The 16,975-nt window shown below is 30.6% G+C and overlaps 1 protein-coding gene across 2 annotated transcripts in view; it reads right to left on the reverse strand.

The window, feature by feature from the left end:
- The window catches only part of LOC118197569 (alpha-tubulin N-acetyltransferase 1-like), a 51,666-nt gene that overhangs the window by 20,154 nt on the left and 14,537 nt on the right, over window positions 1-16,975 (reverse strand). The window contains exons 6-8 of one of the 2 annotated variants that reach the window (XM_035369094.2): window positions 16,101-16,136; window positions 15,809-15,873; window positions 6,654-6,736 (exon numbers count right to left, since the gene is read on the reverse strand). In XM_035369094.2, coding sequence (XP_035224985.1) covers window positions 6,654-6,736; window positions 15,809-15,873; window positions 16,101-16,136 — 184 coding nt within the window. The remainder of the gene's footprint in view (window positions 1-6,653; window positions 6,737-15,808; window positions 15,874-16,100; window positions 16,137-16,975) is intronic. The other variant, XM_035369095.2, reaches the window with a different exon arrangement.

Below are 16,975 nucleotides of genomic sequence, written 5' to 3' on the forward strand. Positions count from 1 at the left end.
TTAGATTTATGGGCTTATGTAGAGGGTACGAAAGAAGATCCTGTAAATGATACCAAAGCTTTGTCATATATAGTTGAAGGGGTAAGTGAAATTATTTTTAATGATATAAGAGATTTAACAAGTGGAAAGGAAGCATGGAAAGTTTTAGCTGAAACATATGAGGTTAAGGGAATCACAAGAAAGGTTTCAATAATTAAAACATTAGCAAATACCCATTATACTGATTGCAAGGATATATCTGACTATTTACATTGTGCCATTTCATCTTATCAGCAGTTAAAATCTACTGGTGTTGAACCTGATGAAGAATTAATTGCAGGAATAATTTTAGCTAATTTACCTGATAGGTTTGAACCTCTTATAATGGCATTGAAAAATTGTGGTGAGGCAATAACAGTTGATAATGTTAAAAATTGCTTGTTGGGTGAAGATTCAAAATCCCTTCCCGATGAAAGTAAGAAATATGCATTTGTTAATAAAAATTTTGGTGGCAAAAGGTACTTTAAAGGAAAATGTTTTAAATGGAATTTGTTTGGCCCCAAAAACTCCGATTGTCAGAAGTCACCTCTCAAAAAGGGTAGATATAATGAAAACAAGCTTAACAAAAAGTTTAATGTTGGATTAAAACATAAAAAAGGGTAAGAAGCTTATGTAGCAGGAATTCATGTAGCTAATTTGAATCCAGATCCCAATATTTGGTACATGGATTCTTTTGCTTCTTACCACATGAGTTCACATAAAGAATTATTAGATGATTATCAGGATACTAGTATTCATCAAATAAAAACAGGAAGTTCAGTGATAGAAGTAGAGGGTTACGGTAAAATAACTTTCCTCTTATCTAGAAATTTAAAAAAATCTGTGTGAGTGTATCTTTTAGTAATGTTTTAAATGTTCCCAAGTTAACAGCCAATTTACTGTCAATTAAGTATTTAAATAAAGTATTTGGAATGGTTAGTACTTTTACAAGTGAAAGATGTTTTGTGTATGATGGTAAACATCTAGTTGCTAGTGGAACAGGTATGGGAAATAATTTGTATTCTCTTGATTTATGTAATGAATGGGCTTTAATTACTGCTTAAAATATTTCAAATGAATTATTACATAAAAGAGTGGGCCATTTAAGTAGAGGAATGATCAGATTAAAAGATATGGTTGAAGGTTTTACATTCAATGGAAAATTGTTAAATTGTGTATCAAGCATTAAAGGCAAAGTGCGTAGACAACCATTTCCTAAGGGAAAAGCTAAGTGTGCTAAAGAGTTGCTAGGCATAATACACAGTGACCTGTGTGGGCCTATGAATGTTTCATCAATTAATGTTTCTCACTCCTTTATTAGTTTTATCAATGATTTGTCACGAATGACTTTCACTTATTTTTTAAAAAATAAGTCTGAAGTCTGAAAAATTCAAAGTATTTCAAGCATTTGTTGAAAGGCAAACTGCAAATCAATCAAAGTCGTATGCTCTGATAATGGTACTGAGTATGTAAATAATGAGATGGATAACTATTTAACATCAAATGGAATCCTGCAACAAAAATCCATTCCATTTACACCAGAGCAAATGGGTGTAACTGAACATAATAACAGAACTCTAGTTGAGCGAGCGTAGTCAATGTTGGTGAATGCTCACCTTGATCAAAATTATTGAGCTGAAGCAGTGCAAACTGCAGATCACTATAAAAATATATCTCCAACTATTGCAGTTGCAGTTATGACTCCTTATGAAAAATGGTATGGTGATAAGCTAAATTTAGAATACTTGAAAGTGCTTGAATGTTGTACACTTGCTCAAGTCCAAAATGAAAACATAAAAAGTGGGATATAAAAGCAAAGGAATCAATGCTTGTTGGGTACTGTCAGGATAGAAAAGGCTATCGATTAATAGATCCTAAAACTTATAAAATAATAAATGCATGAGATGTACAATTTTGGAAAATGAAATGTACTATAAAAAGGCAAGTAATATGCCAAAATTTTATAATGAATTCTCGTTCAGTGGGAGCATGATTATGACATTTTCAGATACCGAGAATGCAATAGCTGATGATCAGAATAGTGAATTGGAAGAATGGTTAATGATAGTACTCAGTCTGATCATCATGAATTAGTTAATTGGTAGTACTAAATCTGATCACCATTAGCATAATACTGCTCAAAATGATAGCCAGTTGATGAGCCACCTATGTTGACCAGAAGCAGAAAAATTAGATTCCCGAAAAGTTATCAGGACACACACGAGATGCCAGAAGTGCAAATGCCAAATTTAGATGGTATGTGCCTTGTTAAAGCTTTAGCAGCAGCAACAAATGATTTGTATTTTGAACTGAAAACCATTGATGAAGCATTAAAGGGCAGTACCATTGGAAGGATTCTATATGCGAGACTATATTAGGTCATATTAAAAACAAAACATGGGAAATAACAGACGAACCTTATGATAAGAGCATCATAGATAGTAAATGGGTTTTTCAAAATTAAATGTAATTCTGTAGGCAAGATTGAAAGATATAAGACACGTTTAGTTGCTAAGGGCTATTCTCAGATTCTCAGATTGAGGGAATAGACTACACTGAAACATTTGCACCAGAGTTGTCCGTTATGTAACATTAAGAGTTTTATTAGCTTATGCAGCTATATATGATTGGGAAATTGACTAAATCTATGCTGTAATGGCTTTTGTACAAGGAACTCTAAATGAAGACATTGGTTTGAAGGAATTTTACAAGCAAAACTTAGAGGGAAAGAGGTTCTAAAATTAAACAAAGCATAGTTTAAAGCAGAGTTGTAGACTATGGTACCAACTGTTAGATAGAAATGGGAGAAAGTTCTTTTGATAGTTGTGTCTATATTAAAATAAATGGAAATAAATAACTAGTTATTGTCACTATTTATGTTGATGACTTACTCATTTTTAGCAATAACACAGAACTTAAAAATTGGGTAAAACAACAACTTAAAGAAAAATTTGAAATGAAAGATTTGGGAACAGCAAATTATTGCTTAGGAACTAAAATCAAACGAGATAGGACTAAAGGGTCCATTAGCCTCAGTCAAACTTGGTATGTAGAGAGTATGCTTTGCAAATATAATATGCAGGATTCTTATGGTGTAAAAAAACCACTAGACCAAAATCAAGTGTTATCTAAACTGCAGTTACCAACTAGTAAGGAATAAAAAACTACTTGTTCCTTATCAGGCTGCCATTGGGAGTCTTCTTTATACAGCTTAAGCAACATGGCCAGATATAACTTATGCTGTGAATTTGCTTGATCAATTCTCAAAAAAATCTGGCAAGGGTTCACTGGAATGCTATCATGCGATATCTTCAAGCCACTACAGATGTTACATTGTCTTTTTCAAAGGACTATAGTGCTGACGTTCTTGGTTACAGCGACTCAAACTATGGAGGTGATGCTGGGGATCGATTATCAACCATTGGATATGTTTTCCTCATTGAAGGTGGTAAAATATCATAGTGTAGTAAGCGTCAAGCTACCATTGCAACTAGTACAAGAGAAGCTGAATATATGGCTCTTTCTGAAGCTACTAAAGAAGCCATATGGCTCAACAAAATTGTTACAGAACTTGGATTATTACTGCAAAGCCAGTACTATTATTATACTGCGATAACAACAGTGCTATTAATCTCACGAAAAATAGTATGTATCATGGTAAATCAAAACATATTGATATACAACACCATTTTGTGGGAGAAGCTGTGAAACTTTCTGAAACTGATTTTTTTGACAAAAAATGTAATCAGTGCAAAACACAAAATGTGTGCAAGGATGACGGGTTTAAAATGAAGACTAATGTAATTTAATGTTTTATTATATGCATGTGTGCTGATGCAATTTCTTATTGCATTTAATCAGGATGATGTTTGATATTTAAACCTGATCACACTACTGGTTTATATACAATAAAGCTCTGTTGTGTGTTATTTATTCTCATGCATGCTAAGTAACCACTCTCTGCTATATTGAGTTTCTAATAAAAATTCACAACCATGAAACCTTAGAATAACATAAAGCTTGTTTTGAAAAATGGAAAAACTTAAGAGCAAGTCTAATTGCTAACAGAGCAACTACTATCTAGCTAGCTATTGAAACAGAATAAGAAAATGGAGAGATCTTTTTAAAAAGACTCCTGTACATCACCATGTTTTTGGCTGAAATGAAATCTTCCATTCCACAGTTACAAACAGCATATTTTGGTTGAACACGGAGCAAGTTTTCTACATCTGATTGAACTTCTAACCCAGTCCACTCAGTCACCATTGGGGAAAATATTAACAACTACTTGTCTCCCACCAAACAAAATGAGTTTATCTCACTTCTGGGTAAAATTAATAAGGAACAGATTTTGACCGATATTAAAAATACAAAGTATTTTAATATCATCATTGACAGTACTCCAAACATGTTGCAAATAGATCAAATGTGTGAAATCATTCGTTACTTTAACAAAAAAGTTGAAATAAAGGGAACATTTCTAGGTGTTTTTTTTTCAGCTAGTTGGGAAGAAAGCCTTTGGCATAATAGAAGATATTTTAAAAGTTATTGAACGAGATGGTCTAGATATAACAGTGTGCTGAGGACAAGGATACATTTCTTTCTCTCAATCTCTTTTTGTAACAGTTTCATTATTTTTGTAACCTTTTGTAATCTTTTTGTAACATTTTTCTTTTCTGGACTTTAGGAAATCAGTACTTGTTTTTCTCAGCTCCTATGCTGAGAAAAGATGGATGATTCTTCTGACAAAAATTGAAGTTACTGTTGAGCAGCTTTCAGAAAAAAAATGGAGGTTAATTAAAACCACAGCAGCAGCTCAAACTCTATAGCCTCCAATGTATTATTTCTCATTTTTGTGTTTTTCGAATAATGACTTAGAAGAAGTCAACCCCATTCAAAAGTATTTACAAAAACTTGGAATGGCTTTGAATCTAGAGATCTTTTTAAAAGACAAAAGAAATGACCTTCTTGAGGAAGCACTGCAATTTGCAAGACACATGTGAAGAGATGGGTATTCCTGTAGTAAAAAGAACTGTCATAATAAAGAAAATTATGCTCAGAGAGAAGGCTGCAGAACAGTTGCTGAATTTGGACCACGAACTGAAGAGATCAATGTGCATTGGCAGGTTTCAGTAAGAAATCAATACACATTGTGAAGGCATGTAATGTATATCAGATCAGTTTGCAGTCTCAAAGTCTAGCAATCTAATCAAAACCTTGGAACTGAACTTTTAAAATTTAGTTTGTACAAAATTTCATTGAAAATTATGATGAGCTTCCTGCAGAAAATCTTTACAGAAATTTCATGCTTAAGAAGATATCTAAAAGCCATAAAAGTTTCAAAAGAAGAGTCTCTTGGTTTTACTTTCTTAAGACTTTTAGAGTTTGTGGTTGAATATGAACTTTTTAATTCTGTTCTAATCTCACTTAAGGATTTTTCTTAACTTTATGTGTTTCTATTGCATTATGTGAGAGAAGTTTTTCAAAACTGAGATGAACTAAGAATTATCTCAAATCTACTATAAACAAAATACGACTCTCTAGCTTAGCTATTTTGACAAGTGAAAATAGTGCAGCTAAATGCATTGATTTTGATGAAGCAATTTCAAAATTTTCAGAACAAAAAGTTGAAAGAAAAGATTCTGTTGCTGTGACTTATCTCACTTGTCTGAAAGTAATATCAAAACAAGCCCACACAATTCATCATGGCAAGGACTGCAAGATTGTGCCTGTCACTGGCAACATCCTTGAGCACCATACAGGTGACAGTACAACTTTGCTATGTTCCGTCCCCAATTTTGATGGAAAGCACTCTAAAAATTTTGAGGGGGAGATCGGAGAGAGAATCTCCCACCTGGCTTTCCACACTACCAACCTCTCGAGAAGACTTTCAGTTCGCTGCATATTTAGAATGCTCCCATGCCGCACAGACTCTATGTATTTACAAACATCCATGTCTTCTCTGGGGTTCGAACCCAGACCCTTTGGTGTGGCAGTCAGTGTCACTAACCACTATCCCATTTGAGCAGTAGAAAAGATTCTAAGTATCAGGTCGGATTAGAGATTAGAGAATGAAACTTATAAACAAGTGAGTTTTCATTAAATTGTTTTATAATAATAATAAAGTTATGTACTACATACTGCCACTCTGAAATGAAAGTTTTTATATCATACATTAAACTGACTTACATTTAACTTGTTTTTTCATTCATAAAAAAATTTTTCATTTTATATTTTGGTAGATGTGAAGGATGACAAGTTGAAGCTCAACACTGGTTGCCACTCGACCTTGCTATGACACTGTCCTAACATTCAGATTCTTTCAGAAGAGGCTGCATTATTACAGAAATAAAAATAACCTTTTATATTTCCTTTCACTTTCATAAAAAAATTTAAAGTGTTTCCTAAAACAAAGAGTTGGTTTTCAATCTTCTTGGAATAAGAGAAAATGAGAATAAAATCTGCTTCATATTATAAATATCAATAATAATAAGTGTAAAAAATATGCCTCATAATATATATAACATAACATTATAAGACAAATTCTCAGCATTAAAAAATTTCATCACCTCATTTTTTTATTAAAGATTTCTAGAATACTAATTATTTATCATTAAGATTGCATAAATATTTACCTGCTAAAAGAGGAACTGAATGTCTTATTTTTTTGAAGTTCTTTTGATGAAAGAGGAACTTGAACAGATTGCAGAGCCTCAAACTAAATAAAAATAACAGACACACACAATTACTAAACTGATAATCAGACAAATTTGCCTTTAACTACAATTCCCTTCATATTTTCGAAAAAGCATTTCACTTTATGCAATTACAGTAATTAAAATGATGATTAATCATAAATGAAGAAAATAAATTCATTAATTTTATTTCTGAAATATATTTATTATTTACATTTAAAATTAAAGTATAATGTGCTTAAAATGTGCACTTTATGTGCTTAAAACTTAGCTTGGTTTACAAATTTTGACTATTTTCTTATATATTTGGTACTTCAGTTCTAAAGAAAATAATCATACGATAAAAGAAACTAACTTGTGGATACAGAAATAAACATGCATGATAATAAAAAGAATATATGTTCTCAGAATACAAACAGCTTCTCTTATACTGTGAATGGTTTACACAAATTTTATGTTATTAAATGCTGAGACAGAACTATATATATTAAAAATATTAATACTGAGTATAATTTTTACCTGATTTTCCCCAATTACCCTTCTGATGCATTTCAGTATATGTACAAATCAGCTTTATAAAGAAATTATAATTGTTTGCATTAAAAAATCCCTAAAATTAAAAATAAAAGGTTTTTGAACCATGGTGAATTGTAAATAAAGATTTGGAAATAAAGTCAGAAATGACTATTCACTGACATTTTGAGCAGTGATAGATTTTAGAGTATATCATAAAGTGCTAAATTTTTATAGCATTTATTTCTTTAATTTATAAAATAAGTTTATTTTCATAACCTAGAAATTATAAGAATGAGTTCTAGATTATTAAACACAATACGCCAACAAAATATTTTAAGGTGAGATTATACTAAGCAGAAACAATTTTCATAATCAGATAAGTTCACCTGATGGCACTAAAATCTAATTAACAGTAGAAAGGAAATATGAAAGCTTATTGGCACAATGAAATTATTAAACTGATGATTACTAAAATGGTAAATGTAAATTATTTTAAACAGATTTTTACAAAATTGTGAGCAATTTTCCTGCTTTTAATAGCCTATTACAACGAGCTGTGGGTATGAACTTTATTAAATCTATCATACAACATATTAATATGTCTAAAACAGTTTTAGTATTAAAATTTATGCATGTTTGTATAGTAATTCTTTCATAATTGGTTATTTTTTAAACAAAAGGCTTACATCTGAAATTTGTTTTATTAACACAAAAAAGAGGTTCAATGTATTTCACTTGATAGTTGTGTAACATAATAGTATTAATTAAATTATGAGCTCATACCAACAAAAAACTTAAAGAGTAGTAAACATTTTCAGTGTTAATAAAATTTTCAAAACTTTTTTAGTCTCATAAAAATTAATTATTTTCAAATTGAATTATTTTATTTTCTCCAAAATTATAATACATAGGTACTTTCCTCAATAAATAGATAAAATTATTTGGCATGGTCTGCACCTAATAAAAAATACGGTCAAACTGGTTCAATCCTAAAAGAAGCTGCACAAGTCGAGACATTGTTTACTATCTTGGGCTTGGTCATGCCTTTCTATAACTTAATATTGGCTACACCTCTTTTTAAAAACAAGTTGTAGTAATGCTATAGCTTCATATTGGAAGAAAACTTAAATTATATTTAAACTGAGTTGAAATGCTAGGTTTATAATGTTACTGCACAAGATATTTTATATATATATATATATATAAATCTACTTTTACTGTTAAGATTTAATGCAACGAGTTAGCTCTAAAAAATGTATCATTAGGATTTACCAAACGATTGAAAATATTGAATGAATGATTTAAAAATTACAACCGCAACTGCTCAGAATACAGAAAAGAATTATTTTGCTTAAAGAACATTTTGATCACTAATGAGTGTGTCTGATTTGGTGCTTTCTATAGTATAGAGAGTGCCGAATTTACGTATAAGCTGCACAAGCTGTAGCTCAGGGCGCTCACTTTCTTGGGGACAGCCTCAAAAATTGTACCATATCCCATATAAAAAACTGACTCATATCCCTCATAAAGGGCTGCATATCACAAAGAGCTTAGGATCTCGTCAAATCTAAATTCGGTCTTGAGTATGGATGATTATCTGAATCTGGATTTTGTTTTATCAGTTGGAGCAAAAAGGTAAAAAAAGCCTCAGAGTGGTGTATGAAGAAAAGTTTGATTGCAAGATCTTATAATTGCAATTTGTGAAACGAATATGAAACTAGTAGAGCAAAAGAACTGTATAGATGGTTCTGAGTGGATGTGTAGAGTTTGGAGGCAAATGTAAGCATAAAATTAAAAGGTTTGTATGAAAGCACTTGTGGTTTGCAAAGAGTAAATTCAGCATGTATGATGTTTTCCGAGTTACCTATATGTGGTTGGTTAAGTGTGGGAATGATTTTATATGATCGGAATTAAGTATTGCTAAAAATACAGTGACTCACTGGAAAAGTTTCTGTAGGGAAGCGTGCATGGAGTTATGCTTGAAGGAAAATATGATGTTGGGTGGGGGATGGCGTGATTGTGGAAATTTAGAAAAGTAAATTTCCAAAGTTGATTCAGCAATGCAGAGTCTGATTTTTTTTAAGTGAAAAGAGATTGCTGTGTGAGCAAAGCCAAGGTTGTGCACAGTGCTGAGTTTGTTCAATTCTCTGATGTTTTTTAATGTGAAAATGGATCAATGCGTACATGGGCAAAGTCAATATAGTGTGCAATGCCAATTTTGTACAATTCTCTGACTTTTTTAAAATGGAAATAAATCGATCTGTACATGGATACCAAGTTTGTGCAATTCTTTGATGATTTTCGAGCGAATACAGATTGTTGTCGATATGGGCAAAGCGAAGTTATGTGTGATGCCGAGCAGTAATGTAACTTATTTTATGTGCAATGTTTAATATATTGTTTGTGTATTTTAAATTTTTTGTTTTAACTGTAAATTATATTTTACACATCTTTTTTTAAATTTAAATTGTGTTTTCAATTGTTTGGTTTTGATATGCTGATAATGCTTTCCAACTTACTATAAATATTGATAGTCTGACGATCTACTCAATAGTAGCAAAACTGTAAACTTTGACCCTATAAGTATTTTTACCTTATTATTTTAATATGCAATGTTTTTTATTGTAATTGCACTTTATGAATTCATTTACAATATGTACACATGAGAGTGAAGCATTTATTAGTGTTACAAATTTGTAGTATTTATTTCTTTATCTTATTTTCTCTCATTGTGAGAAATTAGACTTATTAATATGTAGTATTCTAGTATGCCTACAGAGAATATAATGTGATTTAGGAATTTAAGAAACAGTGATACAAAAGCTGTGGACAATGATATGCATGAAAAATATTTTTTTTATTAATGTAAAGTTTAAAATTTAAAAAAAAATAATGAAAATTGTCTACTTACTGGTATGTAAGGGATTGTGTGGTTACATAGCAATAAGGTAATTTGAAAAATGATAAAATTAAAATGTTCCATAATATGTATTTAAATTTAAAAAAAATCTTTTTTTTTATTTGTATAAATGCTAAAGCTGAAAAATCTTTGAAAATACTAAAGCTGTATCAAATACAAGTATGAGAGACAGCGACATTGTTTACCATTTTCAAAGCTAATAGAATTCACTTGCTGTACCGAGGTAATTTGAAATTATAAACAATTTGTTATACTTATTTCTATATCTATAGGGAATACATAGTGACGCCACAAGCTTAGACCCACCCATTTATGAACGTCACTTAGCTCCGCCTTTGCAACTTTGTTTATGCAGGGTATTCTGAGCTTTTACTGTCAAGACTTAAATAAGTTGAAACTGGAATGAGCAGAAAAAAGTTGGTAATCATGTAAAATGTTACCTACCACTTTTAGTTAGTTATTTAAATGGTGAAATTTAAATATTTTTAAATTCAAATGTGCAATACAATAGCAGAAAAATGAAGGCATATATTAATAATGACAATTCTTTTGATATAAAAATGTAGAAATATAACTAAAAACAAAACATAGATTTTTTAAGTAATTATTTGCATTAAAAAATGTTGTGCAAAGAGACAAAAAGTCCACATGATTCCAATGAATCATGAATGAACAATTAAACAGATTAAATACACAAAAAATTTTTAATGAAAGTTAAAAATTTTTTTTCATTTAATAATATGCTCTCTTTCATTAATAAGATTACTGTATGAAAATATTTATGTATATATAGTATAAATCAGGGTTTCTTAAACTTTTTTCAGTCATGACTGCTTTTTATCACTGAGATTTTTTTCGCGACCCCTAGGACTGCATAGTATTTACAAAAATTTTGTGGGACCCCATAAGTATTGCGCAAATCTGACACATGTGTGAGTGAAACTGTCAATTTTTTCACTTGTACTGAAATATACTATTGCAGTTTTAGGTCATTAACTTTAATTTCTAATTTTAAGACACAGAACAATGTGAAAATTTTAAATAAGTAACAGACGAAATAACAGCGTCACGTGCAAAGCAAGGAAAATGAACATTTATATTATAAAAAGACTGCATTGAAATGTTTTTGTTTTTTTCCTTGTCTGTATTGTTTTATCTTTATCTATTTTCAGATACATTGTGTAAAAATATTTGGTAAGTGTAAAAAAATATCAAAACTACTATAAATGTTGTCTTTTTTTTAATATCTTCTTGGTTTTTTTTTATGTTTTTCATGTGAAATGAGTACACATCATTGCTTAGACGAAGGTATAAGATGGGGAATCATGGGTAGGCTTGAGGCAGGCAGTCCCAAGATCTGGTTGCAACAGAACTGTATGTAATATTAAGTGTCACCTCTAATTCGTGGAATCAGTTTAAAAACAGTGAGACAGTGTCCAGAAGATAAGGACAAGGTCACCTGATAGCCACAATGACCGATGATGACCGGTATTTGGTACTTTCAGCCAAGTAACAGTGGATGTCTACAGCCATACAACTGTCTCACTATTGCCACAGGAACATCAGTTTCAAGGAAGACAGTTGCCAGAAGGCTCCATGAGATAGACTGTATGCCAAAAAGCTCACTATTTACATCCCAGTCAATCCCTTCCACAAAAGAGAACATTCACAATGGTGCTTAAAACACCAACACTGGACACATTTTCAATGGGCATGTTTTCTTCACGGCTGAGTAGTGATTATTGATATAGAGGGAATTTTGGATCTGATAATATCCCAGAAATATCATGGAAAGAGACCAATATGGTGGTGGAGGAGTGATGATTTGGGCAGGGATCAAACTGATGAAGTATAAGTTAGAAAAGGGATCAAACTGATGAAGTATAAGTTAGAAAAGGGATCAAACTGATGAAGTCTAAAGTTAGGAATGGAGACAAATAAATAAGCAGAGATTCATCTGGATTAACATATATTGAAATACAAAATCATTATAGGCACAGTAAATGTTACATGGTAAAGTAAAACAAGTGACAACAACTGAAAACGTTACCAAAAAACAAGAAATAAAAATCGTGTTGCCACACATGTTGCAAAATATAAATGGTAAATCTAATCATAAATTAAAAGTTATTTGTAACACAAACAAGACAAATACACACCATTCCATGTGTTTGACACTGGTTCCACAAATGCCCAGAGATACAGGCAGGAGATCCTACAGCCCCATGTGTGACTTTTCAGGAGTGCTGTTGGCCCCAAATTCATTTTTGTGGACGACAGTGCATGACCACATAGGGTCCACTTAGTTGATGACTATCTGAAAAGCAAGGATATTCACCAAATGGATTGACCAGCCAAATTCCCTGACCTTAATTGCACTGAATACGCTTGGAATGCTCTTGGGAGGACTACTGCAATCTGCCAACCCCACCCAGAACCATTCAGGACTTAAAACACCTCTGGAGGAGTAGTGGGTACAACCTCCACAGGCCCTCCTGACTCTCTTGTTAACAGCATGGCTACTTATTGTGCATGCTGTCTGTCTGTCTGTCATAGGCGACCATACATCATACTAGCCATATTTTCACTGCCACCTTTCAACTTCGAGTTTGGACCACATTGGACTCTTGGCCATAACTCATGAATGGCATTTTCATTTTTATTTTGTACACATTATTGTCATACAATAAACTATATCCAGACCTAATTTCATTTATTTCTGTCCGGTATTTCTCGAGATATTTGGGAAAAAGTGTTCCAAAACTTTAATTTTTTCCACCAGCCTATGTGAAATTTCAAACTATAGGCGATTGGATTTGATGAAAATTCTAACAACAGTATGGTTGCTTTACATTTTTTTGTAAATGAAAAACAAGTTCAAGAATAGAGAAAGCAGAGTGCAAATTTCTCCGATATCAGATTTTTTCGTTGGCGATTGTGCACCAAACCAATATTATAAACAATTTTGAAAATAAAATGAATATTTAATTTTCTTTAAAATTTTTTTCAGAATTTTAAGAAATATAAACCAAAAGAAATAAACCGCTATATTTAACAATGATTGCTTGTGCTTGGCTAACGGAAAAAGCACCTATGTTTTTGTGAGATTAGTGCATCTGTATGTAAGCCAACCCCCATAGTTTAGCTTCAGATAAAGCGCCAAAAATTCTCAGCTTATATGCAGAAATATATTTTATATTATCCCAAATTAAAAAGTATAGATTGCTTTTGTAAATTTAATAACTATATTCTATAAAGTTCAATTTTAAAAACTCACAAGACTAAAAGTGCTGTCACTTATGGGGATCATTAAAGGCTTCAGAAAAACCATGAAGGTGGAAATTATTTAAAATTTGGGCCACGATCTTTGTGGCTTGGGGATAATATTGGATTTTGATATTGAAAGATTGATATATATAAAGGCTTCAGAAAAACCACGAAGGTGGAAATTATTTAAAATTTGGGCCACGATCTTTGTGGCTTGGGGATAATATTGGATTTTGATATTGAATAAAATATAAAAAGTATAGCAATCTTAAATTATAAAAAATAAAGTTCAATCTTTTTGAATATATAATTAAACTTGTCAAAATTTTGAATTATCTGATTTGAAGTAATCAAAGTTTTACTTGTGCTCAACATACATAGGATATGGGTTGAAATGTTAAGAAATCACTATCACCTAAATACCCAATAATCATACTAGTTTGATAAATACATAGTTTTCTTTCTTGTTTCACCTCAGCAATTTTTAATCGCTTCTTAAATAAGTTTCTTTTTTCCATGGTTTTCACAATCATTTTTTTAAACTAATAATATATAATGATATATAATTTTGAAAAGGATATATTTAAAAGGATATTTTAGTGATCAAATTCTTTAAATTTTATATTAAAAGCATAAGAAAAATTAAGGGTTTTTCATAAAGATTAAAAGAAACGAATACCAGCTTTTACAGCTAATTTTGATAACAGATGTGGTATATACGACACAGGCTATGGTCTAGGAATGGGCAAACTACGGCGCGCCAGAACGTTTTATCCGGCCTGCGGATATAATTTTAATTTGCCGGTCCAAAGCAAATTAAAAGAAATATATATTTAAATATTATATATATCCATCTCCTTTTCTACTTTGTTCAAATATTATTTTTTTCTTCCTTTTTTTACAAAGGACTAATGATCTTTTTACTTATTCTAAACTCTGGCTTTTAACTTTGAAAGTGCCTATAACAAATATATGTAATATTGTAACTGATGGAGCACCAAATATGACAGGAAAAAAATCTGGATTTCTTGGACTCTTTAATCAAAACTATCCTGGGAACAACGTTGTATTCCTACACTGCTCTGTATAAATCTGCAAATGAATATGAAACCCGTGCTTGATGCAGTCGTGAAGCTTGTAAATACTATTCAACCTCATGGGCTTACTCACAGACAATTTTGAAATTTTCTTCACTCCATGCAATCTGAATACTCTGATGTACTGTATTACACGAAAGTAAGGCGGCCCAGTGCAGGATGTATTTTCGAGCGAGTTTGGCAGCTGAAAGACAACATTGTGTAGTTCTTCCATGAGAAACAGTGTTCTGCGGATTGCGAAATGTTAAAAGATACAGAATGGCTTTTGGACTTTGCATTTATCACAGATTTTCATTGTCATATGAACAACTTGAATGTCAAGATGCATGGGAAATATCAACTTATCGACGATATCTGAGCTCATCTCAAATCTTTTAAAATAAAACTTAATCTGTTTGCTGGGCAGGTAGCTATAATGACTTGTCTCATTTCCTGAAATTAAATTCAATACCCTTAATAAAAATGAAGAGAAGCTTAAGAATTGTGAAGATGAATTGAAAAAACTGCATTTTGAGTTCAAACATAGATTTCAAGATTTCAGAGGCATTCAAACAGAATTGGATATTTTTACCATGCCTTTCAACATAAAGTGTAAAGCAGTGATGTCAGATTTGCATCTTGAATTAATTGAGTTACAATCTAACAGTCATCTCAAGCAGTTGTTTCTAAATATACCAAAGTTAGAGTTTTATGTATCATTATCGAAAGTAAGTTTCCCAAATTTAATATCTCACGCACAGATAATCAGTGCTATGTTTGCTTCATCTTATATATGTGAATAAGTGGTTTCAACAAGGAACCTTAGAAAGAATTATTTCAGAAGTAGACTAATAGATGGATATTTAGCCTCGTTCTTTAGAATCAGTACATCTCGCACTGTGAACCTCAATATAAGGAATTTTCAAAAATGAAATCACAATTGCATTCATCTCATTAACATATTTAAATTATAATACTTGTATAAATATATATATTTTTTTATTTTAGAAAAATTTACCTTGGCCCGCCAAACTTTTGTTTTTTGATTTTTGGCCTGCAACCGAAAAAGTTTGCCCATTCCTGGTCTAGTGATAATAATACCTTTGCAAGTTACATAAATATATATATATATATATATGGTGGAGTAACAGTTTTAAAGTTTACCTTGATTTTACAAATTATGCAACCTTTTTAACTACTGCTGTAGTCACACAATATTTTTTTCTTCTAATACTATTTCCTTAATGACTATGACTTGCAGTTTGTACTTGAATGCAAAATATAAGGTCAAAAGGTTTACAATAGTAATAGCTTACTTCATTTTTAAAATTACTGCCAGATGAGTTCTGCTTGGAAGAGTAGCATTTAGATTTCTCGATAACTAAAATACAATAAAATTCTTATAAAATACTCATATGAATTATTTTAGAAAAAAAATTATTAAAATACATTTGCAGATTTATTCTTTACAATAAGCCTTTTTACAAATAAAATTCAGGAAAAAAAACATGTTCAAAATTATTTGATAAAAAAATGAAATTTATGTAAGAAGCTTTAAACTAAAATAACATATAAAAAAAGATATTTGAAAATATTTAAAACACTTACTCTTTCTCTTGTAAAGGAAAATCGGAGGCCTTGTAACTGTGAGTCAAAATTATATATATATATATATAAAAGAGGCAAAGTAAAATCATATAAAGCAACAAAAAATAAAGCACTTTATTTTATGTCTGCTACTATATATGCACCAAATGATAATAATAAATAAACAAAAAATAAATAAATAAAACAAATAAACAGCTGCAGCTATAAAATCCTTCAGTTTTAAAATATTATTTAAAAATTAGGGGAAAAAATTCAAACATTGTTTTGTTATTATTTTGAAATACTGTTTCAAATTAATAAACATTTTCTTTAGGTTCAAACTTACAAGAGAGAATTGTAAGAAGTATTATAGGTAGTTTAAACAATCCACACTAAAAATATATAATTTTGTATTGACTATTTTTAAATCATTACAATGAACAATCAACTACATAAACAATCATTATGAATTTATTATATGCCTGTGATATAGTTATTTAATTCAAATACCTGTTTGCAATTAAAACAACAAAACATATTAAAACTCCTTTTAAAAAACTGTTTATATAGGAAAACTGCCATTTTATTATAAAGGTGCTTTCTTATCAGAAAGAAAGTAAACCTCATTTTACTTTAAAATGTGTTAAATAAATTAAGGACTAAAACATATCCATCCATTCTCACAGTAGAATGCACAGTTTATTAATTTTATGAACACCTAGTAACTTATTAAACTAGTCTCAATTTCTGACTTAAATGATATTATACAAAATTATTTAAAATAGATTTACAATTAAAATTGAAGAGTAAAAATGCATAATTCTTTTATGACTATTTTTTATGATTTTTCTGTTAAAATTTATAGGACACACTTTCACAAATATTAAAAAAAAAAT

Source organism: Stegodyphus dumicola, chromosome 10 (genome assembly GCF_044657685.1).
Source record: "Stegodyphus dumicola isolate Sdum_Otavi_A_Nest chromosome 10, ASM4465768v1".
Lineage (NCBI taxonomy): Eukaryota > Metazoa > Arthropoda > Arachnida > Araneae > Eresidae > Stegodyphus > Stegodyphus dumicola.